General features: G+C 33.8%; 1 protein-coding gene across 1 annotated transcript; it reads right to left on the bottom strand.

Moving 5' to 3' along the window:
* Positions 1–1,892: 1,892 nt before the first annotated feature.
* LOC123561850 (ubiquitin carboxyl-terminal hydrolase 2-like) lies at positions 1,893–24,777 on the bottom strand. Its single transcript, XM_045354502.2, has 13 exons — positions 24,725–24,777; positions 14,373–15,287; positions 13,909–13,965; positions 13,158–13,284; positions 12,429–12,540; positions 10,871–10,984; positions 7,696–7,760; positions 6,777–6,880; positions 5,491–5,568; positions 4,931–5,009; positions 4,424–4,525; positions 3,643–3,766; positions 1,893–2,957 (listed from the first exon to the last, which is right to left on the bottom strand). The coding sequence occupies exons 2-13, from the start codon at positions 15,192–15,194 to the stop codon at positions 2,861–2,863; spliced, it is 1,881 nt and encodes a 626-aa protein (XP_045210437.2). The 5' UTR covers positions 15,195–15,287; positions 24,725–24,777; the 3' UTR covers positions 1,893–2,860.
* Between the last annotated feature and the right edge of the window lie 1,010 nt (positions 24,778–25,787).

Raw genomic sequence — 25,787 nt, 5'->3', positions numbered from 1 at the left:
TAAAACGTCACATTCTAACACTGACGCAATCACTTTCGAAATAACATGAAGAATTCAACCGTAAGTCTGTAAAGTCTTGAAACATACAGATAATATAGATTAACAATTATGTATTTAAATATCCATTAGTCATAATACAGTTCAACAATTATTTTCATTATACAATTATGTTATATACACATGAACAAATTTATAACAAGAAACGCATTTTGTGTATATGTACAATATAACTAGCTACATCTCCATACAAAAAAAGAATGAACAATAAAGTCTGAAAATAAATGAATGCTCTGTCATAAGTGCATATGTAAAATGAATAGTTTACTTATCAAATGAAAATTCACTTAACAAATGAAAAACTAACATATCAAATGAGAAGTTCACTTATCAAATGTAAAGATTACTTATTAAATGAAATGTTTAATGTCTGATCAGGATCCATGCTGTTCGCCAACGTTTCTCTAATTGCAACAGGCTTGAAAGGAACACATGATCTGACCATACTGCTGGATCACAGACTGGTCTGGATCCATGCTGGCCGCAAATGCACTATGTTGGTTTTCTCATGGTGTGGCTCATTTTATCATTTCATAAAATGAAGACATTATTATTCACTTAAAAAGTAACGAACACATTCTGAAATGCTTTGAATTTTCGTAATGATGTTAACTGTTATACTTATGTATAGAAGCCAGTAGAGCTCTGAATTTTCACAACAAACTCGCATTTATTTTAAAGGGTGTCAATTTGAAATAACTCAACTTCAGCAATATTGTTTAACATTTTGTGAATTTCAGATATTCCTATACAGAGTTCTGTACTAAAAATACTATCAACAGCTAAATTCACATGCTTTTCATTTAATTTTCTGAAGTCTTCTTTAATGGTACAGCCCTACATTTGAAAAACTCTTATCTTTAATTTGAAGTATGTTTTGATAATACAAAGTATGTCCCTACAACTGCAAAATTACTGTTGCTTTCATCGCCATCAACCATCAAATATGATAAAAATGAATAGTAACAAAAAGTAAGGTCAAAAACATCTTAGTTTCCAAGGCTGCTCTAGACATGACATTACGCTTCGTTATTTATTTAAAATTTTGACGACTTTGACTGAAAATCTGAACAAGATACTGGTTTAGTGATAAAATGAAAAAAATGCTTCATTCTAACTTTTAAAACATATAACTTACAATACAAATTGAAAACAAACATGATAATACATTTAAATTCAAGATGAGAGATTTTTTTCAAAAAACTGCAGAACCAGGAAGAAAAGTTTCATGTCAGGCAGCCTGAGAAACTAAACAGAAAAGTCTTTGGCCTCAAAAATATTTGCTCGTACAATAGACTGGCCACAAATATGGACTATTTTTATAAAGCTTACAAAAAATACTATTCTCCTCCTCATAAAGGATGAGAGTTAAATAATTTCAATAATATATTTTTACACAATGAACTACACATTATTTAGTATCAATCCCAGTAAATTTACAGGAAAACTAAATGTTCTCTGACCGCCAATAAAATCTGCACATTGCTGAAAACAATATAGACCTTTTCTGTTCTTAAGTGTTACTCACAGAAAATCCTACAATGCGTCACAGGCTGACCAAACATGCCAAATTTGTAACAGTCAATATAATACCCCTTTTCTACAAACTGACTTTTGCCCTATAACTAACATTTACTATAAAAAGGGACATACCTCCCCCTTATGTACTTGTGTATTAACAATTCTTAAAACGGCAACTTCTAAAAACGTATCAACAAGTGGGGTCATCACTGACTGCGCCCCCTCTATGCGTCTGACCTTGACACTATTTTATGAGTATAATACAAAGTGAAATTAAATTTGTTAAACTTTACATTGATTCTAAATTGAGTGACTTCAACACTTTTTATAGATTAAACAAGAATACTACCAATATTTCAATGAGTTACGTTTTTTTAAAGACTTTTTATTTACAATTTATAAGAAATTATATAAGAAATGGGAGAACTTTTGCCTAGAAAATTTATAGATTTTCTATCTGGTATAACGGGCGAGAGAACAAGATGTCACCCTGTCCAATTGCTGTACAAAACTATATCTCACCAATAAAAAACCATACCTGAGAGACTTGTATTTTTCTTAGCTTAATGAGACAACGTTTGTAAAATATTTCAGTAGCATTACAGGACTTCTTTTCCCTTTCATAATCTAGGTCTGTTGTATGGACCATTTTTAACTGCGAAAAAAGATGTTTTCCCAAATTTCACTAGAAAAAGAATAAGCATAGACTTTTCAATATTTTTTTTCTTGTTAAAATTTCAGATTTATATTTTTTTTCCCATTGTTTTTATCATACCAACATATTTTACCCAGCAAAGGGTAAAAAAAAGCCCTGCATTAATACATATGAGCCGTGCCATGAGAAAACCAACAGTGGCTTTGCGACCAGCATAGATCCAGACCAGCCTGCGCATCCGCGCAGTCTGGTCAGGATCCATGCTGTTCGCTAACAGTTTCTCTAATTGCAATAGACTTTGAAAGCGAACAGCAAGGATCCTGACCAGACTGCGCAGATGCGCAGGCTGGTCTGGATCCATGCTGGTTGCAAAGACACTATGTTGGTTTTCTCATGGCACAGCTCATATGTAGACTTTGGTATATCCTTTCATACATAAATAAAACATACACAGTTTCATGTCATAAAAAGTGTATTTAATAAATATTATGTGATTTTTTTTAATGTAAAAAATAATCAAAACCCACAGAAAGTGATAAAAATATGTATAAACTGCCATAATCAACAACAGCATTTATCACAGTTCGAGTACATGGCATATTGACTAGTGTATCTTCGTAGATGAGGTTACAATCGTGACGGGCTCCCGGTGCTTGATACTAATTCGAAGAACAAGACATAGGCTTCCGAAGAGACGCTCTGGTTAGCTCCGCAAGAACTAACGCTGAAATTTGAAAAATCAAAATGGTAAAATAAATACAGCCATTACATTTTTTCATTTCAACATTATTCAATCATTTCCCCATTCATATTGTTTTGGAATAAATTCTCAAATTTTCAAAAGTATGTTTCTTCTAAGTTCTGCCCGAGTAAAGAGCAACGAGTACGGCAATGTATGATCTTCACTGCAAATATGATCTTTAAACAATTAAAACTATACATTACAGTACAGTCCACTTTGTTCGTTTAAACTCAGATAATTCGAACATTACCCTTTGCTTGAACTCATCCTCAGGTCCCAGTCAAATCCCTCTATAATCTATATTGGTCGATGGCTCAAACTACTTACAACAGTACTGTGAAATCATTAAATTTCGTGGGCATGAAATTTCGTGGTTTTGGTCAAAACTTCAATTTCGTGGGGATATGAATTTGTGGATTTCAACTTTTGAACATAAAATGAATGGGAATTTTACTTGTTCATTGGGATTAAATTTCGTGGATTGACTCAACCCCAAAATCCACGAAAATTAGTCCCCCACGAATATTAATGATTTCACAGTATAACTCGAACAAATTTTGCATGACCTTTCAAGAAAATGAAGTTTGACTATATTTAAATCTATTCCACCTTTGATTAGCCTATTGCATTGTATATATATTTTAGAAAAACAGTGTTTTTTACTCACTGTGTGTCGTTGAAACTATTCCATTCTCCAGTATATGGGTGTTTACATTTTGCCGTGTAATGACCCCCATAAGTTGTTCCAGAGTGTTCACTAACTGCATACAGGTTATACATTGTCTGCTGACCTGTGAACATATTGTAACAGAATTAGTACAGAATTTAGAAAAAAAAACATTATTCTTTTCATGTATAAGACTAGCAGAAGATATCTGTGCATTTTGCTTTTTAAAGAAAAATCACTTTCAACTGTAACTGCCTAATATGGATAATTCAAGTTTTTACAATCACTAAAAAACTGACTAAACAGTTTCAATTTTTTTTTTCTAAAACATAAATTAGTATCTATATAGATAAAGTGAAATTTCCAAAATGAAAATGTGTCATTTAGTTTAAAAGTCTTTATTGGGTGTATTTAGGCCACAGGTGGTCCACATGGGCAACTCTTCTAGAAGAATCCGTCATTTTAAGTTTTGACAGCAGTGCACAATACAGATGATGCTCCAGCTCCAGAATATTTCCCTGGTTTCTTCTATGTGCAGAACTACCTTAACACTGGAAAACTTGCTTGTTTTCATGTAGGAACATTTACTGACAGAAGCAGACCCCAGTCACTTTTCAAGCATTATCCAGGCACCTGGGAAGAACCACCACTTTTCCACTAGCCAGCTGTATAGCTTACTCACAGGAAATAATCACACTCCACTGGATTCAAAAGAGACAGAAACAAATTCTGCTTGAAATATATATAGTTGACCTTAAAATCATAGTTTAACTAAATTTACCTTTTTCTGCTGCAAACTCGGTCAGGTCAAGATGTTTGATTGGGAAGTTAACTAGAGTTGTTATTTTGCGGCTGTAACGTTCCTGACTGAACCGCTTTAAATCTTAGGAATTGTTAAGGAAACATGTTTTCATTTTGCAAGTATTTATTGTTGACAATAAAATACTGACTTTCAGCTTATAGATAAGCACCTCTTACATCAATGACTCAAGTACCTAGGCTGACTTGAGTAATATCTGTGCTCTACAGCCGTTTTCCTTGTATTTTTTATGTTTGGATCACTCCAAACTCAGGATATCTCGAGCAGCTTGCTCTTCCCCAAGCGAATCTGAGCAATCTGTGTTTTACGGTATTAATATTTTCTAGTTGTTATTGTATATAAAACTTACGTAACTGCCTTTTGTTTTTTTTTGAAACAATTGAAAATATAGTTACAACAAATCTGAACTAAACTAGTTAAGTATGTCTAGACAAATATCTGTCTTTCTAAAAACAATATAAAGGATACGAAGCACTAATATTGGAGGGAATTTCTGAATCGAAAATCGTTTTGTACATGATCGCCTTTTCTTACATTTGGCACAAGTCTGAAATAAACGAAATATATACATGTATAAATTTCATTTAGTGTAATAATTAAGACTCTTATTCTTTCTTACTGTTATATGTTACAATGTGTTTATTTTTTTCACAAGTTACATTGATGTACATATGAATATTACGTATACAGTGCAAACGAACAAGGAGTATACATGTTTTGCTTTTTAGGTAAGTCTCTTTTTTAGCATTGAAGTTGCAATTCTATCCATTATATACTTTGCTACAATAGCTACTAACCCAAACACACTGCCATCTTCCCACACAGAGATGTCCTAGCAATGTGCTACTTTCTTACTTCCCATCATTACTCCCTTTTGAACACAACATAAGAAAAAGAAGGCATTTTTTGTTGTTGCTTTTTTCATAGATAACTCTGAACATATTGAACTGCGCAAAACTTATGCAATTGTATCTTTAGGATGCTGTGAAACCTGTATTATCCCTAAAGAAACATCAAACTCTACTCACAGGGCTTTCGTCTCCATCAAGACTCTCTACTTTCATAAACAAGCTGAGGCAATCAATGATTTCACACTCTGATCTAGTCTGTAATGTACAATTTAACATATTTATTTTCTTACAATGGTAAACATTTAAAAAAAAAGTTTATTTACAATTTTCCCATGAGTATATATAAAGGCAAGATCAAGGGCTGCAATTGTTTGAACATCCTATATTGTCATACCAACAATACAGTGAAATCATTTGAATTCCATCGCATAAATTTCACGCATGCATAAAAAAAAGATGATTTCGCGTTGGCTTAACTTCGCGCATTTTCAATTTCAGAGAGAAAAAAATTCGATCGCAAACAGGAAACAAATTCAGGTAACTATTAATATACTTTATGGTTAATGATTGTGTGGTTTTAAATTTGCACATTGTTCCAACTTCCTAGTGTGAAATATGACCTGCCTGAACAAGAATGATTTCAAAGTACATCAATATATCGAAAATACCCTTAAGCAGAAGTTCTGGCAGGGAGAATCCATCCACATCAATTTCAAGATTAGATAACAATGTTTGCTTTGTGAAAATTTATCTAAGACATTTATGCCCGAAGAGTAAGATAGTAGTAGTGATAAATAAGTGGTTTTAAACTTGTTTAATAAATTCAGCACAAAAAGACACTCGTGTAAGATCGTCTATTTATAGATAGATCAGGTATAAGATCATATACACAATTCAAAAATACAAGTATTGCATTAAGTAAGATAGGGTTTGGAAGATATATAAAACTATGCAAACATTTCCTAAAACTAACATGTGACTTACATGTACATAATACTGCATAACATAGATAAAAATCATGACTAGATAGTTTTAATAAAAGTGATAAAAATTGACAATTTAATAACCCTTATCATGCTAAATTTCTATAATGAACTTGTCCATCTTCCAATTTGGACAGTACCATTAACTGTTAAAAGGGGTGCTTATCAAAATGATACTGACTGAATAGCGAATAGTGCAGATCATGATCAGACTGCACAGATGTGCAGGCTGATCATGATCTACACTGGTCGCAAAGGCAGAACCAATCATGTCCAGCATGGTAAGGGATAATGATAATAAAAAAAAAAAAAATATATATATAAGTGGTTTCAAGTTTGGTTCTGTTTCATAAATATTCTCTGCTGATCTTCTACCAAAGATAACCCATGAAAGTAGCTTCATCATTACATCATGAATTTACTGTGAACCTTCAGACAGAGGTCAATACTGCAACCTGTTTGTCTGCCAAAGTGACTTACCTTTGGTATTGGCAAGGAAAGATCCCAGAAGGGGTCAAAGGTGACAGATCGGTGCCCGCATTCATCGAATTTTAATTCACTTTTAAGCTGACCTACAAATATCTCTGGAAAACAGAATGATCGATGTCAGAAAATGTAAATGCAAATGTTCATACACTAAACCCACTTAATCTTATTTTACATTTCAGAAAACCACTAAAATACAAAAGTTTACCCAAGAATACTGCATAGTAACTTCAAGCAAACACAAACATACAATTGACAATCATTCTAAAGTAGCGTATCAAAATTCTAACAAAGCTTACTAAAGAAATGAGCCGCACCATGAGAAAACCAACAGTGGCTTTGCGACCAGCATGGATCCAGACCAGCCTGCGCATCCGTGCAGTCTGGTCAGGATCCATGCTGTTTGCTTTCAAAGCCTATTGCAATTAGAAAAACAGTTAGCAAACAGCATGGATCATGACCAGACTGCGCGGATGCAAAGCCACTATGTTGGTTTTCTCATGGCGTGGCTCAAATTACATTTCATCAAAATCATTTTTATATCTAAACACACATGTGAAAAATGTTTAAACAGTTGAACCTGCCTTGGCTGGCACCTGTATTAAACAGCCACTTGCCTTAAGCAGGCTGTCAGCTTACTTCCCTCTGTTTGTATTTCAACCTGTCTTAAGCACTTACCTGCCTTAAACAGCCAACTGCATAACTCTCTTGACTGGCTGCTTACAGGTTTGACTGTACAACATCACCATTTTTTTCAAAACGAAAGACATTCATAATAATGATGTCATTAAACCAATATTTATGTGTACTGAAAAAAGGCTATATGACTAAGCCAAGTAAACAACATGATATTAATGTGTGACTCCAGGGCAGAGAAAAGGGAATTTTATATAAAAATAGTACAATGACTCACCCACTATTTTACTGTGGTCATATCGTAAGTAATTATTCCAGTACTCAGCAGCCTTCTCTGTATCACTGAAATAGATGTGGTAAAATATAGCTGAACTGTCCATGTGTGATGAAATAAACATGGGCCAATGCGAATATTTTAAAATGTAAGGTGGAATATATTTAAAATTTATCTGGTGTTTGTAAATATATTAATTAAAGAGAGACAAAGAAAAATCTTTGTCAGCCCATCACTTGATTTTTTTTTTTTTGCAGGCCACTTGGGACATAATTAATAAAATTGCAGAAATATTAATTAACATAACAATTTCCTAACTCATCATCAGTTTCTCTTAAAAATATTCCTTTCAGCTTATTTAGAGCTAGTTTCTTGCACTATGAAAAGGAGAAAGTCTAGCCTTGTAGTGTTTACCTTCTACATACATTACACTAATGGCCCACTGATTTATATCTGTGTGACTTTAACAACATGATGGCAGCAAGATAATTAATGATGTGGTACAGTTTTTTTTACAGCAGTTGATCTGTACAAGTACAGAAGTGCACTAAACTTCAGTAATGTAAACTATCAAAGGAAGAGGAGTGCACTATAGTCTTTTTCCAATTACACCAGCCATACTAACTAAGCCAGAGCTATTGACAATTAGTTGACTCACTCAGCACCTGGCAGAGTGGAATTTCCTTGGGTAAAATAATATAATAATATAACTAGTTCATAATTTCAAAGGTCATGTGATATCTATGATAATACAGATTTCATGGTAACATTCCCCCTGAAAATGTTGACACAAAAGTGAAGTCTATAACATAGAATGACTAAAAACAATCGGACAAGTCTAAAAAAACATGAGCATGTCCACTTTACCACTTTCATCTTGATGCTATAAACCAAGTTTCATTTCATTTGGATAGAAACTAAAGGATTTCTGGGGTAGTTGTAAAATTTCAAAATATCACCAAAAAAAGGGGCAGTAACTCCAAATAAAACAATCAGACATGACTCTTGCATTCCACACATCTCATCATGCTGAAGTTTCATTATAATTGAGCCGCGCCATGGGAAAACCAACATAGTGGGTTTGCGACAGCATGGATCCAGACAGCCTGCGATCCGCGCAGTCTGTCGGCTCCATGCGTTCGCTACACTTTCTCAATTCAATAGCTTTAAAGCGAACAGCATGGAGCTGACCAGACTGCGCGGATGCCAGCTGGTCTGGATCCATGCGGGTCGCTACCATATGTGGTTTTCCATGGCACGGCTCATTCTTTGACTGATACAATTCAAGCTAAAGAATGTTTTGCCGGACAGATGAACTAAAGATCTACAGCCAGCTACTGGACAGTGCCATTAAAACAGAAACGAGAGCTTCGGAAATGTTTCACGTTTTCCTTCCTATCAAATTAAGTCAATCTACCAAATTAAATCAAACACGATCATAGATAAACAGCAGGAAAGGCAGTGAGCTTCCAGCCAAAATCTGATTATGAATAATACTGGTGCACTTATGATATTAGATTCCATACAGCTTTCCGACAGGGACAAGCGTTGTGTCCTAAATCAATTAAGTTTCCTCTAATCACATCAATATTTCATGTCCCTGTGGGACGCGAACTGATCTTAACAATAACATGAAAACAATTATTACTATCGGCCAACACAAGTTTAAATTCACTTCTACCATAAAATTTTATGGTTCTCAGTCCTGATCAATAAGAGTAAGGAACAAAATTTATGCTTTACTTCTTGTTTGGGTTTTACTACTTGTTCTTTTTTTTTCAAGGTACTCCTTGTTTAAAGGCATTTTCAGGGTTTCCACTGGCCCTAATTTGTTTTTGGCCACAAAATATCGAAGATCAAAGTCAGTGACACATTGGTGGGAGGTGGGGGTGCAGGGGGTGTATTCTCTAATACACTGCGCATGTTGCAACAATTTGTCACTTTTATAGTTTATTTCATCATTTTATTTTTTAAACTTTTATTGGGGGTCATTATGAAAAATACATTTACGGCAAATAAATTGTTCGCCACTTTTTTATTTTTTTTCCACTGGCGAACTGTAGCGCTGAGAAACTGCAAAAGAACTGTAATATCATCACTGCATGTATGGCTCTTAACTTTAAAGATTTTATGGTTTGACTATTCAAACAAATAAAAAAAATAATATCACATTTTTAAACTGATATACAGTAGACCAAAGGCCTAAAAAACTAAGAAAGTAAATTGTAATTAGCTAAAAAGTATCTTCCTCACAAAATATTTCTGCTAGAAATTAATTAACTACTGTTTTACAAAATAATTCAACACAACAGGAGACAAGGCTGATGGCAATGTACAGCTATGCTGCAGTGCCAAATAAATGTCAGAATGATTGTTATCAATTATCAATATTATCACTATTAACACTACATTTCACAACCAAACCTATCACATATATAATTATGATGACAAATTAAGGCCGACACAGAATCTATCAGTCTGCTTGTAGACAGTGTAACAGCCGTGGGGGCAAGTGATTTAGTCAGTCAATGATCTCAACCACTCCACCATGAACTATCATCGAAAGTGAGGGCAGGCATAAGAAAAATGGTAAATTTACAAGTGTTAAGTTTACTTTTGTTTTATTATTATTACTGAAAAGAGATGCTTTTCTGCCTTTAGAAATATAAACATATTTTCAATGTCCAGGAATACTTCTTATAATAACTATATTAGTCAATAATTCAATATCAAAGTGACTGAGCTACTTCAACTAAATAATTTCATGCTACAATGTACCTGAAATTTCAAAACAACCTGTGTATTCTATGAAATATGTAGAACATTATATCCAATATATTAGTCAAAACGTTAAAACTTGGTATGAGATTTTAGAAAAAAAAAGTTGCATTTTGCACCATACAATTAAAATATCAACATGAGTATAACGATGTTGTCATCTGTTTCAAAAATGTTTATTTTTTACAATAAATGAACCATATACAGTCAAACCTGTGTTAAAGACCACCTCTGAACAGAGACCACCTGGCTCTAAAGACCAATATACAGTGTATTCTAACCTGTGAATAACGACCACCTCCCAATAAAGACCACATTTTGACTCTCCCTAGGGTGGTCTTCATAGACAGGTTTGACTGTATATGCATGCCTGCACCAAGTTTAAATGAAGGTGACTTACCTGCTGAAATGATCATCGTTGATTTGTAGAGGTTTAGGTTTCTGTGTCACTTTATTCACGTCCTCGTGTAGACCCTCTAACAAGTAACGCAGAAATTCCTGGGCATCCTGTTGTCTGTAGGTAGAAAAATTAACTTTGCACAGTGAAAATTCTATAGAGCAACACCCTGACAAAGACAGAAACTTGTTCTGGGTCCATATTTGTCAATATTTGATGGCTGAAATTTAGTCTAACACTTAGAATGGCAAATACTGAAGTTGTCATAACTCTGTTTGTAGCAGATCTATATTAATGTGTTTTTTTCAGAGCTGTCTGTCACTACAGAATGAATATTCATGCAAAGTTTCATAACTATGTTTTTATGTAAAAGTTGCGAAAAAGGTGAAAATCTAACATTTTAAAGTTCAGACTTTGATCGCTGATGAATGTATATTCTGGAGAAGTTAATTTGAATTCAGAAATATCTATTTGGCTGTTATAAAAAAATTATTTGCGGTAACGCAACCCAAAGTTTTTTGTGTGGGCTAAGGTAGGCAGGGAATCTTTCTTTTGCATATAAACATATAGGGCGAAAACATTTCATCCAAATGGCCACAAAAAAAGTTGAGTTGCAGCGATTTTCACAGGTAGGTTGTGTTACCGCAAACAAATGTTTTTTAATGATACCCTTGGAAAACGAAATATCAGACTGTACAGTAGGGTGGTATTTGCTCCCTAGAGGTGTTGTTGAACAGAGTTAAAGAATACAATAATACAATATAGCTTGTGGTATTAAATGTCACCTCGAAAAAGCAAACATCTCTATACAAACGCTTGTTTTTTTTTTCTTCCCAATTTGATATTAACATGCTTACCAAATCACTTCTCAACAAAACTGGTTTTAATTTTCACAATGGTATTCAATCTAGACAGGTAGCACTGAATTTGCATATTCTGAGGCTTATATATATAAAATAAGAAAAATTATCACTTAACTTTAAAAGAATCATCCCAAAACATATTTATAAGGTTTCAAAAATTTAACTGAAAAATTATAAGAAATCATAAATTTGGGCTATTTTTGCTGTCCTCCCTCAAACAACTGACAGTTAGTTAGGTTTAATACCATTTTACAACAGTATTAATTTTCAATTATGTGAAAGCAGCCAATTAATCTTAACCCGTTACCTTTGGTCTGCTGGCGTTGAAAGATTTTGCCTTTGCGGCCAGTGCAGACCAAGATCATGGTCTGCACTGTTTGCTATTCAGTCAGTAAATTTTCAGTGAACACCCCTTCGAATAATAAATGGTACTGCCGAAATTGAATGATGGATCAGTCCATTTTAGCAATTTGGCAAGCTAAAGGTTAACCTGTTACATTCACAACTGCAGAAGTGGGATGATGAAATGACTTTAAACGTACTGTGTCTTCTGTCAAATTGTCAACGAGAACATGAAATTTCGGCTAGGGATCAACCTTACGTCCTCTGGACAACTCCTCACTCCCAACAGTGGCAAACACTGCACAAAAATATTACCAGAATACTGGTATAGTTAGCATAAGCAAGTAACAACTTACTGATATCCCGAAAATCTTGGAGCAAACTTCTGTATTTGTGACTTGAATGAGTTAGGTGACACATATGAACTACTCTTGTCCTTCCAAAATGATGTGATCAAATTTGCATATGCTGAAATAGTTAAAGACGTGCACATTTAAACAAACAAGACAACAGAACCAGATTATACTAATCAATGCTGGTAACAGTGCTGGATTAGCCTTTTTTCTTCCTACAATTGTGCTAAAATGTTCCTTTTTCTTTCATATACATGTATGTATACATTTATTATCAATTTGTTCTTGTCTGTATATATGACGCTTGTGACAGGCAAAATATTCTATCTGAATGTGGTCTATATTCACAGGACAAAATGGAGTACACAGAAGTGGTCTTTAGCATTGGGCAGTCAATGTTCACAGATCACTTAAGCTTATCTGTGGTGATACCAGTATATCTAAACACATATAAGATTATAAAACTTTCCTAAAGCAACAAAAACAAATCTTTTCACAACTAATAACACAGTATCTCTTTTTTGAAAACTGAGAACTTTTCATTCTTATAAAGTTCTGTATAGACCATTATGAAATCATCCATCTATTAACAACCGAAGATATATGAAGTCAGCTATCTGATGGCTGGTCATAAAAGATCCCAAGTTCCATCAATCTAATTCTCTAACTTCTAATTTAAACTAATCTAAACAGAGCAGTAGAACTAGGGTTAAAGTATAGAAAGGAACTCACCAATTATTAAGGCCCCTTTTAATTTACTGGTAGTTTTGTTTTTATCGAGGACATAGTCTTCCTTGAGAGTGTATTCCAGAAGAGGTCTAGTATTGCTGAGACACTGAAGCACTGAGTTCATAAAACACTGAAAAACAAAAAAACATGATTAAACTTTGTTCTCCAGGCGCTGCGTTTACGAAGATCAATTGTATGACAAATGGAGTGGCTATTTTGGTTTAATTCTCCCAGCATCCAATGAGAAAAGATGCCCTACTGTTTTATGGAGTCAATGGTATGTATCCCTTATTACTTTGTCACGGGTTACTAGTAATTAGAAAGTGCTATAACTCTTGATGAAAATGGTAGCATCAAAATTTCTTTACATCTTGAATGGGTCACCATATCTTAAAAGGAAATAGAAATTGGTATGAACTATACTTATATAAAATCAAATCAAATCCATATATCAAAGGCCACTTATACAATTAGTGTAGCAAAATCCCTTAATTTACTATCAAAACTTCTGTTTGTAATGAAGTTTTTACACATGTTGCTTTGAAAAAAAAGTGCATTTAAAAGTATTATGAATGACTGGACAGTATGAAGGAAAATTAGCTTACTCTATTATATGCAATAAACCGACACTGTTTATATGATTTGAAATTGGTGAAAATCTGTTGAAAAATCAAAACTTCCAAATGTGGTACTTTTTATCATCTAGTGAATAGGTTCAGTAACATATTTTTATTATGTACGCATAAAAACTTACAGTATTGCCAATATTTCTTAAGCCAACTTTTCCACCAAAATTGTACTTTGAAGTTCCCTGTAAAAATAAAGTTCAATGATTCAGTGACGACACATTTAGTCCAATTCTGCATCTACAGTATGAATAGCTGTTTTTACATAAAACTTCAATTTTTATATATGATCAGTTGAGTATTATCATGACTTATATTTAAAGGGGTTGTAATTTTATTAACCTAAGTGCTACCAGTAAGAAATGAGCTAAATTAGTCAAGAATGAAGTGTCTCTAAGGATTATACATTTTTTCTACAATATTCATTAATGTCTGATATATTTTTAGCCTATAAACACAAACATTTTTCTCCCAAGTATTTCAGAAATGAATTTAAGACAACAAGGCAGTGAACTGGCAAAAAAGCAAAATACAAACAAGCGAATTTGATAAATTAAATTATTTTGAGCAATATAAACAAAAATGTACTTACAGTTGAGATGGAGCTGCTAGAACTCTGTCGTGACAGGGACTTTGTAACTCCAATATCATTTATACTATCTCTTCTTTTGTTTTCATTCTCCCTTTGTATACTGGTAGCACGTCCAGTACTATCCCTATTCTTTGGTGTAAATATATCATCAGTAGAAGAAACAGGTCCATTTGAAATACGACTGATGCGTGACCCACCTCTTATATTAGTATCATTCAGATTTTGTTCATGACGATCTTTTCGTGATTCTCGAGAACCATAAATACTGTCATCTGAATCGTTTGTTCGTGGTGAAGCTTTTACACTATCTACACCATTTAACCTAATATTTGATATATTTTCTGTTAATCTGTCAGTATTCGAAACACTTCTTGAGCGCAAACTTCTATTTCCAAAATCTTTCGTTGTACTATTCAATGCTGCATTTGAAATCGGAGAGTATTTCCTATTAAGGGAGCCTACTGATGGAGTATATTCAAATTTTGAATGTGTTTGGTATGAATGGTCTGCACGCAAAGGACCAGCACGCAGACTACTTGTACTATTTTTTCTTATATCACTCGATGTAAAACTGTTTAATTTCCTTCCAGAATGATCTAGAGGGCCTGGTCCAACCGGCAGCGGTCTCGAGCTTGGACGGCTTGAGCTGGACATACCTGTGCTATACACAGAAGAGGATCCTCCAATGGTGCCATATTTTCTTGAAGCCGAACCACTTCTCCTATGGTAGGCGGTTGAGTATGTAGAAACATCCTTACTGCCCGGCATCGTCCCCAACCCATATGTCGGCATCGGAGATAAAATGGAGACTCGATAACTCATCTAAAGCTTTGGTTCTGTACCCGCTGTACATCAGTATGGATCTAAGCACACAGCTGACACTCTTTTTTATGGTTTTTTAAAATAACATCACATCTAAAAAAATAAAACATTGATACATAGAGTGATTTAACTCCATACATTAATCAGCACAGAAATTGCTAATATAATTCCAATACTCCTCATGGCCGGTCCAGAGAGAGATGCAAAATTTATTATAATGAAACTGTTAGCTACCATATTGGTTAACTAGATCTGTTTCTGTTATGCTTTATACAATAATTGTTACAATGGCATGTATGATGCACTGCAACAATAATTCTGATGAAGTTAAACTTTTTGTGCAATATGCACTTTCAGGAAAAAATAACGTAGCAAAAAGACATGACATAGCAGGGCTAAGGAATAATGACAAGAAGCTCTTCAATTATAATCAAAATCTAAAATTGGTAAATTACTGAAATACCGAGTTTATTCAAAAGGTTCCCTTCCCTAGCTTATGTTGTACAGTACGTGTATATACTTTACCAGTTTCTTATAGACCCCACAAACCCTTCCACTGTTCCACAAAAATTTTCAAAAAATTATTGCAAATTTATTGACTTTTCTAGCACAGCATTTTTATAGAAAAAAAAACAAAACATGTGGCATTTAAAAATATCTCCCAAATATCATTCTATACTCAGTATTTTTACCAGACATTTTTATTGCAAGCTCTTAAATGTTAATGTAAAAGTCCTTTTTGTTTGGAAAAAACTTCATTTTCCCTTTTTCAATTGAATTAAGCTAAGTCATTTACTCATGAAATTAGATTCATTTGTTAGTAACTTACCAAGGTACCTAATGACCCAATTTTTGACCAAGATGACCCAGTTGTAAACTTGACCTAGATTTCACAAACTTAGTAAATGTCATATACTTATCAGGTCTGGAGTTTTTAAAAAGGTTTTTCTATGTCAGATCTGATCTAGTACTTTGTCTTGGAATATTGACTTGTCCACCTTAAAACACAGAACTTTGTCATGGGGGACTGGGCGATTGTAAATATAGTTAATATCCCTGCAGTAACCTACTTTTTTGACCTCTAAAAGTGAAAGATTTGACTAGGTTTAATGTAGACCTGAGAGAAAATAACAATTCTGACTTATTCAATTTTGTCATTTCTCTAATAAGCACTCCTGTTTATTTTCAAACTAAGTGCGGAACAGACTGAAAATATTTCAGCCTTGACCAAACAAACATCAAGCACATTCCACAGCCTTGCTATAAAACCTAGCTCAATTGATATCAAGGAAGTATAAGTGTGCACACTTATACTCTACCCTATTACATACATTCCCTCCATTTAAGAATTTGTCCTCATATTACATCAGTTTGAACTTTTGTCCCAGGGATGATTCAATGTGTCAGTTCTAATTGTGAGTTATTTACGTTGGGTGCCCAATTAACAGTAAAAAAATATTTCAGCCCTAACTTGGACTTGAACTCAGGACATCTAACATCTATAACAGACACTTTATTACACTGTTATCAGCATGCTTGATAAAAAGGAAGTATTAAGTGCACCCTTTTACTCTACCTTCCTTACACTTGACAGAGATCTTGTGGGCAAGCTTTCATGAAAATTATTCCAGGCAGGTTTGTTTTCAACTTCTATAATTGGGGCTGTTAATAGGCCCTTCCCCTCAGAAAATTTCTTTTAAATCATGCAATTTTACCCAAAATTTGACATTACATCAGGTTTTTCTATTCCCCTTTGCCTAAATACCCAACTATTCCCCCCCCCCTAAATCGCAGGCCTGTGTCCCTTCCCCTCCTGGTAAAAAAAAACCTGTGAGGTCTCATTTCAAGCAATAAAATTGATGAGAATATAAGACTACCCTTCATCTCTTTAGAACAAAAGTAGTTTAAAATGTTTCAAAACAAGAGTTCTTGATATTACACATTTCTTCCACATATACTTATTAAATTATCAGAAAACATGATCATCTAACAGCCTAATGATTTATTATAGTCACTGCAATAAAATCCCAATTAGTAGGACAGAGTGGGATTAATGTAGATAATATTATGTTGTCTGATTAGGCAACCAATTTTATTTAAAATGTAAGAGTTTAATTTGTAAAAATAAGGTGTCAACCTAAGTGATTACATTTATATGTGAGTAACAGAATCAACCCTGTATATTTTATTAGCACAGCTGTTTTTAGACTTTTATCTGGAACAAGTGCATATCTATGTACCTTTTTTTCATAATTAAATAAGTCTGACCACATATAATAATTGTACAGGAAATTAGTTTCAAAATCTATAGACAGCCTCAGAACAATTCTCATGGTTTTGCCTGCACTTCCACTTTTTCATTCATGAACTTACCATAAGCAGTTTATATTAATGTCTATTTTCCAGGAAAAACATTTTAAAAAGGGCTTCACATAGACCTACCACTAGAATTTTAATTTAGAAGGCCACAAATTGGAAGATTGGGCTTGCCCAAATGTGCAGCCTCTAGAAATAAAGTTAATATTATCATTATTATTATAATTTAATAGCTTTTCAAAACTGAAGCAAAGTAATCCAGCACATGACAAGTGCAAGTTGCACTTCACCGGTCCCTATGACATAGTAGTTTAAAAATGTCTTAAAAATCAATAGTTATAAGGTGTAACTAAGTCTTTATCTTTAGATGAATATGTTTGGGAGCTGCTGCACCCACATCCCAGCTTTGCCCCACACCCCAACTTGTTGCGCATGTGCATTGTAAACTTCCGGGAACCACTATGGTGCATTCTTCCGAAAAAATGAAACACACAGCACTTCACTGATATTTAGTTCTCTATTCTCAAAGTTATTTATCCACTTTTCACATTATTATCTACTTATCTGGTATAAAAATGTATTTATAAATAACCTACTCTACACTTTGCAGAATTTTTCTTTATTTACTGAAGCATACTTTAATGGTCAAAAAAATATATGCATACTTAGCACTGATAATAAGAGAAAATTTGAAAAGCACTTTTCATCAGGTGTCAAAACAAGGCAACGGACTTCCGGAAAGTTGTCGGTCCGACAGACATGACCAGAAAAATTTGACGCAGTCTGCTGTTTCTTAATCCGGATGTGGTCCGACTGACCAGCACTGGGTTATGTGCTTTTATTTTTGCTAGACTGATTTGAAAAATTTGGAAATAACACAAGTTTTCATGAGATAATAGAAGTTTATGGGAAAATCACAAATTTGATAACATTTTTGCAAATAGAAATTATTCTACAATGTACATGATGTACATGAAACTTCTCACTCTTAATATTGGTCTATGATATGATGAAACAAGAGCTGTCACAGGAGACAGCGCGCTCGACTATTTCGATGTTGGATAGTGAAACTGGGCACATCTGAGGAAACTAGAGCTGTCACTGGAGTGTTTAATGACTCCAATTGTGGATGAAGATATTACACAATAGCCTGAGTCTATGTCAAAAATATCAACTTTAAAGTAATAAGAGAGGTAAAAATAAAATCTATCAAAACACTATATAAGTATATCCTAAGCAAAAAGGGGCATAATTCATTAAATATTGGTGCCAGAGTTATGTACCTTGTGTCATATGGTGTGGGTGATGATGTTGAACAACTATTTTAAGTTTGAATCAAATCCATTCAGTAATAACAGAGACAGAGTGAAAGTGCGTCAAAACTTTAACCTAAAATTCTAAGTAAAAAGGGGAATAATTCATGAAAAATTGTGCCAGAGTTATGCATCTTGTGTCATATGATGTGGGTGATGATGCTGAACAACTATTTTAAGTTTGAATCAAATCCATTCAGTAATAACGGAGGTAGAGTGAAAGTGCACCAAAACTTTAACCTGAAATTCTAAGTAAAAAGGGGGAATAATTCATGAAAAAATGGTGCCAGAGTTATGCACCTTGTGTCATATAATGTGGGTGATGATGTTGAACAATTGTTTAAGTTTGAATCAGATCCATTCAGTAATAACAGAGATAGAGTGAAAGTGCATAAAACTTTAACCTTAAATTCTAAGTAAAAAGGGGAATAATTCATGAAAAATTGTGCCAGAGTTATGCATCTTGTGTCATATGATGTGGGTGATGATGCTGAACAATTATTTAAAGTTTGAATCAAATCCATTCAGTAATAACAGAGGTAGAGTGAAAGTGCACCAAAACTTTAACCTGAAATTCTAAGTAAAAAGGGGGAATAATTCATGAAAAAATGGTGCCAGAGTTATGCACCTTGTGTCATATAATGTGGGTGATGATGTTGAACAATTGTTTAAGTTTGAATCAGATCCATTCAGTAATAACAGAGATAGAGTGAAAGTGCATAAAACTTTAACCTTAAATTCTAAGTAAAAAGGGGAATAATTCATGAAAAATTGTGCCAGAGTTATGCATCTTGTGTCATATGATGTGGGTGATGATGCTGAACAATTATTTTAAGTTTGAATCAAATCCATTCAGTAATAACAGAGGTAGAGTGAAAGTGCACCAAAACTTTAACCTGAAATTCTAAGTAAAAAGGGGGAATAATTCATGAAAAAATGGTGCCAGAGTTATGCACCTTGTGTCATATAATGTGGGTGATGATGTTGAACAATTGTTTAAGTTTGAATCAGATCCATTCAGTAATAACAGAGATAGAGTGAAAGTGCATAAAACTTTAACCTTAAATTCTAAGTAAAAAGGGGAATAATTCATGAAAAATTGTGCCAGAGTTATGCATCTTGTGTCATATGATGTGGGTGATGATGCTGAACAATTATTTTAAGTTTGAATCAAATCCATTCAGTAATAACAGAGGTAGAGTGAAAGTGCACCAAAACTTTAACCTGAAATTCTAAGTAAAAAGGGGGAATAATTCATGAAAAAATGGTGCCAGAGTTATGCACCTTGTGTCATATGATGTGGGTGATGATGCTGAACAACTATTTTAAGTTTGAATCAAATCCATTCAGTAATAACAGAGACAGAGTGAAAGTGCATCAAAACTTTAACCTGAAAATCTAAGTGAAAAGGGGGGATAATTCATGAAATATTGGTGCCAGAGTTATGGCCCTTATGTCAGATGATGTGGATGATGATGAGGAATAAGTATTTCAAGTCTGAATCAAATCCATCAAGTAATTACAGAGATAAGTTGAAAAAAGAGAAAGTGCACCAAAACTTTAACCAAGGTGGGGACGCGGAAAGACGCCGACGCCGGGGCGAATAGGATAGCTCTCCTTATACTTCGTATAGTCGAGATAATAAAATTAATAGGTCTGTAAAATCATTTTTGATATATGCATACTTGCTCTTATTAGCAACCACTGATGATGAAATAAAATGAAAAGGTCTGTAAAATCATTTTCAATATATGCATACTTGCTCTTAGTCTTATTAACACATGATGAACACATAGTAACATTGCCATTTCCATAAATTTACTCATTGGTTGCCATTAATTCATAAAATGGTTTTTATTTCTACACATGTATATGTCAAGTCCATGCTTTATTCTACGTTATCCAGATAAAAGATGTTTCACCATTACTTCCAGTTTATCAAATTTGCAAAACTACCTTGAAGTTATGCCCACTTCATGGGGTATCATAAACTTTCATTGCTTTCTAATAGATTTGCCCATTGGCAAAAACCAACTGAACCAAATTGCTTTCCAAGTTTACAATACTGGTTCAGTGCCTAAATCCGGACAGTGCTTAATTATTCCATTCTCATCCATCAGATGTTCGTCAAAATCCCGAGACGAACCTCTGATTTATTTCTGTCGTTTATTTGGTGAGCATGCGCACTCGTAATTACTACCGGGAGAAGTTTCAGCCAATCAATGTTCGCCACTATTTGGCACGCCGAATTGAAATTTCAAACAATATGTAAGCAAGGTAGTTGCTAACGATAGATAAAGGTGATATTCCATGATTGCGATTAATAAAGATTTATTTCTGTTATTCGATGTTAAGAAATTTACCTGAAGAAATAATAATATTCCTCGTAAGTCGGCATCGATATGAAAGGACGCGGCCACACTTTTCACGGACGATTTTGATTGGTTCGCTACATTTTGTCGCGAAACGACGCTGATTGGCTGAAATGTTTTACCTGTAATGTAAACAAACCACAAATATCGGCGAAATGTGCCAGAGGTTCATCCGGGGAACCACGGTAGACCTCTGGTATGCGAGAATGAATTATTCGGACACCGTTTAAAAATGCTTTATGATCATGATTTTTTACTGAAATGAACAGGATCGTCGCAAACGAAAACTTTGATGACCAGCTGTCAACAACAGTGTACGAATGTAAGCTTTTCCAGAGAAAACTACCTTCAAATATCTGCACCGCATAAAGTTAACATTGTGTGTGTTGGGGGATGACGTCATACAGCGCGCGCCAGTTATTTGAGGTGCGACGAGGTACTGATTAAATAAGAAAAATATTCTGCCTACTGCAGACGACTCTTTTTGTTTGCTGATCGAAACTGATGTAAAAACATGTTTTAGAATTCTGTACTACCCTCAGTATTTATTTAAAAGATTTAACCAATTTCTGTTACATATCAATTAATACAATAGAGAAAAAATGCCAGCATTTTGCAGACAAGGGAAGCTATTCATTAGATAAAATCGGCGCAGTGTCATTATAATGATCTCCGTAGTTGTGTCAAAATGTATAACGACAGCGACAGAATCTAAAAGTAAGAAAGAATAATTTTAAACATTAATTTCTGCTCATATAACAGGGCACTCGTTCGGCCTTTTTTGGGGCCGAATATGGGCCCCATTCCCCTCATAAAATAATATGTTTTTTTCCCCTTTCTCAGAAGAAAATTCCCCTGATAATAGGTTGTTTGACACAACTAGATATGAACTCTCTTTCAAGTGATATTATAGTGCCTCTAAGGAAGGTTATTGCTGCAACAGAGTTACATTAGTTAGAAATGACTGAAAAAAGTATTAATAAGTGTGAAAAGTAGTAACATCTATATGGCTAAAAACTTCCCCTTTAAGTCTTAAAACGACGAAAAATTCCCCTACCTGAGGGTATGGGTACCTGTCCCCAAAAGTTGTCTAGTGCCCTGTATAAATTTTATTATATTATTTTAAGTTAGAAACTAGTCCATATGATCACGTGATGAACAGCTAATAAAATTTTTTTCGGACGGAGATTTTTGTATATATTTACAGGACTGTATTTGACTGCTTATTTTTATTTTTTGGGTGCATATATTTGTTGCATTTTATACCCAAATAGTGTCCGAATATTTAAGCACTCTGAAGGTCGATTTTGACAGCTTTTACTGGCACAATTCGGATGACATTTTTATGATGAAATCAGCAATATACGATTTTGTTGTTTTGCAAAGAGATTTATAAAGAACCTAAAATTATACAGTTAAAATTTTATGCACATGTGGTTTCATAATGCAAAGTTACTGTCAAAAACCCACCAAAAGTGTCCGGATTTAGGCACTGGACCAGTACAATACAAATTTTATTTAAAGGTCCAATACTAAGGAAAGTGAACATTTTAATTTCTTTTAAAAAGCACAGTAACTATTTCATTTTATTGGAAAATGAAAGTTGGTATGTAGAAATTCGAAATAAATCGCAGTATATGTACAATTATTTTTCTATGAAGTATGAAGAAAGTTAAAAAGACCTGGGGGGTCATTCTGTCGATTCATTGAAATTTCAACATTATACACATACATTTCTTTGAGTTCCAAAGATCTTCTGTAAATTTTGACCTGCCAATCTTCATTATTAGTGTCTTGCAGAAGTCTATGCACTGGCTATGAAAAAAATTGCCAACTCACTTTCCCTTAGTAATGGACCTTTAAAGTCGGTGCATAAATGTAAACAGGAAAACATTAGCTATGTATAGCTATTTACCGACATAAAGTTATAAAGTTAAAAGTTACTTACAAGAAAACCGGAGGACCAGAGACAAATAAGGAAGTGGAAGCTTGTTCAGGGAAAGGCAGTGGCTAGAAAACCGGAATCGGTTTGTTTCTTTTGGTAAGTATCATGTGCATGTTCTTATCTTAATAAGTTAATTTATTTTACCATTTCAGCAAGCTATGACCTTTTATTTATTTGTGTTTACTGTGTCTCCAGAAGTGTACTCGCAGCATACTGTCCACCATATTGGAATGATAAAATAAACTAGTACGAATGAATGCGAAATCATCGACACTGGAGCCGAAATAAACTTGAAATTTAAACTTAAAAGGTATAAGACAATAAAAGGAACGATTAAAACAAAATAAGTAATTTCAGTATTGATTACATATTATTGAACGTGAAATGCCGAGGTGTTACAAACCAGTATTTAACGTGATCAAAGAATATGTATGAAGTTTTAAGGGCAATTAAATTACTTTGTTCATCTATAAACTTGTAATGACGCAAATACAAACCAATATTATTTTAATTTTAAATAATTTAAACATAGTACGACGGCTAAAACAAGATCAGATAGGGAAAATGAAATTGGCCCATGTTATGGTGATGGCATTCCTTACTTTTGACAGATAGGGAATAAGTACTTTGTGCATGTAAAAGTACAGGTTTCGGGCTTTCTTAAGATGTACAACATTACATAATATGTAAGTTTAAAGCAAATAACATTTAAAAACTGCAAAGTAGTTTTCATGCATTCATTCGTATTAGTTTATATCATTTGAATACGGCAGACACAGTATATATGTGGCGAGTACACTCTGGGAGACAGTTAACGCAGATAAATGCAAGGGCATGGTAAAATTAATTAAGATAATAACATGCATGACATTTACCAAGAAACAAAGTGGATTTCGGCAGTATTATGCATAGAAATAAAATTCCGGTTCCCTAGCCTATGCACGGTATTTTGCTTAGATAACCGGTTCCGGACGAATAAGTTCGCAGTCTAGGGAACCGATTCCTGTTCTCTAGCCACTGCCTAGTAGAAAATAAAAGAAAATCTGGACAAAATAAAAGGGGAAGGAAAATGAGCGGACATCTAGCCTGCGCCATTTTAGGCTGTATAGTCAGTGACACTGGAGGTGTGGCCAAAGTCGGACATAGCCCAACGCGCTGCCCATCTTTTATCTGATTCTGAAACTTCATCTATATTTTTTGAAAATTTAGTCTAACTTGGATAAACTCCAAAATATTCATTGCAAATATTAGCTACAGAATAATATTCACAAATGCCTATGAATTATCTTATTTAAGTTCTTATCACATATTCAAAGTGTTAAAGAATGCTTTCATCACATATTTATAAATAAAACATCCAAATATAGGCGTAAAGCTTTGTGTCGGATATCGTATCAATCAACTGTCAGAAAAAATGTTGATGGTGCGGCGAATTCCTACAACGCCCACATGTTACCCAGAATTATCAATGGCATTTTTTCACTGTCAACAGCTAAGATAACCTTTTCTCAAATGAATGCTTGTAATTACCCTGACCAGTGCAGAAAGAGTACTTCGAAATAACCCGGTAATTTGACAACCTACCTGTCAAATCGGTTATTCTACTTCCGCCATCTTGATTACGACACTGATTTCTGCGTGTCACTATGGTTACTGAATTGTTGATGACAGAAATAACACGAAGATAAAACTTATAACAGTAACATCAATAATCAAATAATATTCTATATTGATCTGATACTGGAAACAAGAATTAGTTTTAAATTTTATTATTTTATAATTTTCACCATTAAAAATGAAGAAATTTATTCTCTTCTTTCTACATGTGCTTAAAAAGCGAAAACTTCTTATTTCCACGGAAAGAATGTTTAATAACCTAAACGTTCGTTCCGTGTTTAATACCATAATTTATCGGGGTTTTTATCTCTATATATGCAGTCAAAAGCACATTAAATCAAGAATCCAAGCGGGTACTAACTGTGATTTAATTTTTATTTTTGAAACATACGTATTTTCTCCATTCAGTAAGAGCAATGCAGAATAGGTCCAGCAATTGAGTGGCCTAGCGGAGATGTTCTTTTCGTTTTATGACAACAAACTAAAAACATCTTTCTTTACGAAATAAATAAAGCATCTGTATTTAGAATTTTAGCGCTTATGTCAATTCTGACGTAATATAGTAAGTTTTTAATATTACAAAGTCATATTTGCCAAGCTTTTACAGAATGCTTAGTTATATTTTACGTGTGGTTTTTAATACGAAAGCAAAAATGTAGAAGAAAGTAAAGTTTTACAGACGCATTTTAACTGGTTTTTTTTTTCAGATTTACCTATTTCACATCGACATTGGATTTGCTTACTCATGGCCATAGTTATTGGGAACATACACACACTTACACACTGTCGAAAGATGTGTACTTTCGTATCTGACACAAAAGTCCTCAATATAATGACTTTGTAAATATGTACACCTCTATATATTACCATTGAGGACCTGAAATAAAGTGTTGTAGTACATATACTTGTACGTTTTTTGAACACATTTAGGGGATATAACTATCATGTGAATAGGGAAAATTAAGACATTTGCTGTTGAATAAAAGTATATAGTAAAAGGTTTAAGTTTGTTTTACTATGAAAAAGTAGG

Source organism: Mercenaria mercenaria, chromosome 10 (assembly GCF_021730395.1).
Source record: "Mercenaria mercenaria strain notata chromosome 10, MADL_Memer_1, whole genome shotgun sequence".
NCBI classification, from domain to species: Eukaryota; Metazoa; Mollusca; class Bivalvia; order Venerida; family Veneridae; genus Mercenaria; species Mercenaria mercenaria.
Note: the sequence above shows the minus strand (reverse complement) of the source record. Positions and strands in the feature narration are given on the sequence as shown.

What these genes read in the sequence shown, in the direction of transcription:
- LOC123561850 (XM_045354502.2), bottom strand. Translation starts at nt 15,194, where the DNA reads ATGAGTTATCGAGTCTCCATTTTATCTCCGATGCCGACATATGGGTTG. An exon ending in TTGATGGAGACGAAAGCCCT is followed by an intron (nt 5,010 to 5,490) that starts GTGAGTAGAGTT and finishes CGTTTATTTCAG; the next exon opens with ACTTGTGCCAAATGTAAGAA. An exon ending in CCCTCCAATATTAGTGCTTC is followed by an intron (nt 4,526 to 4,930) that starts GTATCCTTTATA and finishes ACAATTCCTAAG; the next exon opens with ATTTAAAGCGGTTCAGTCAG.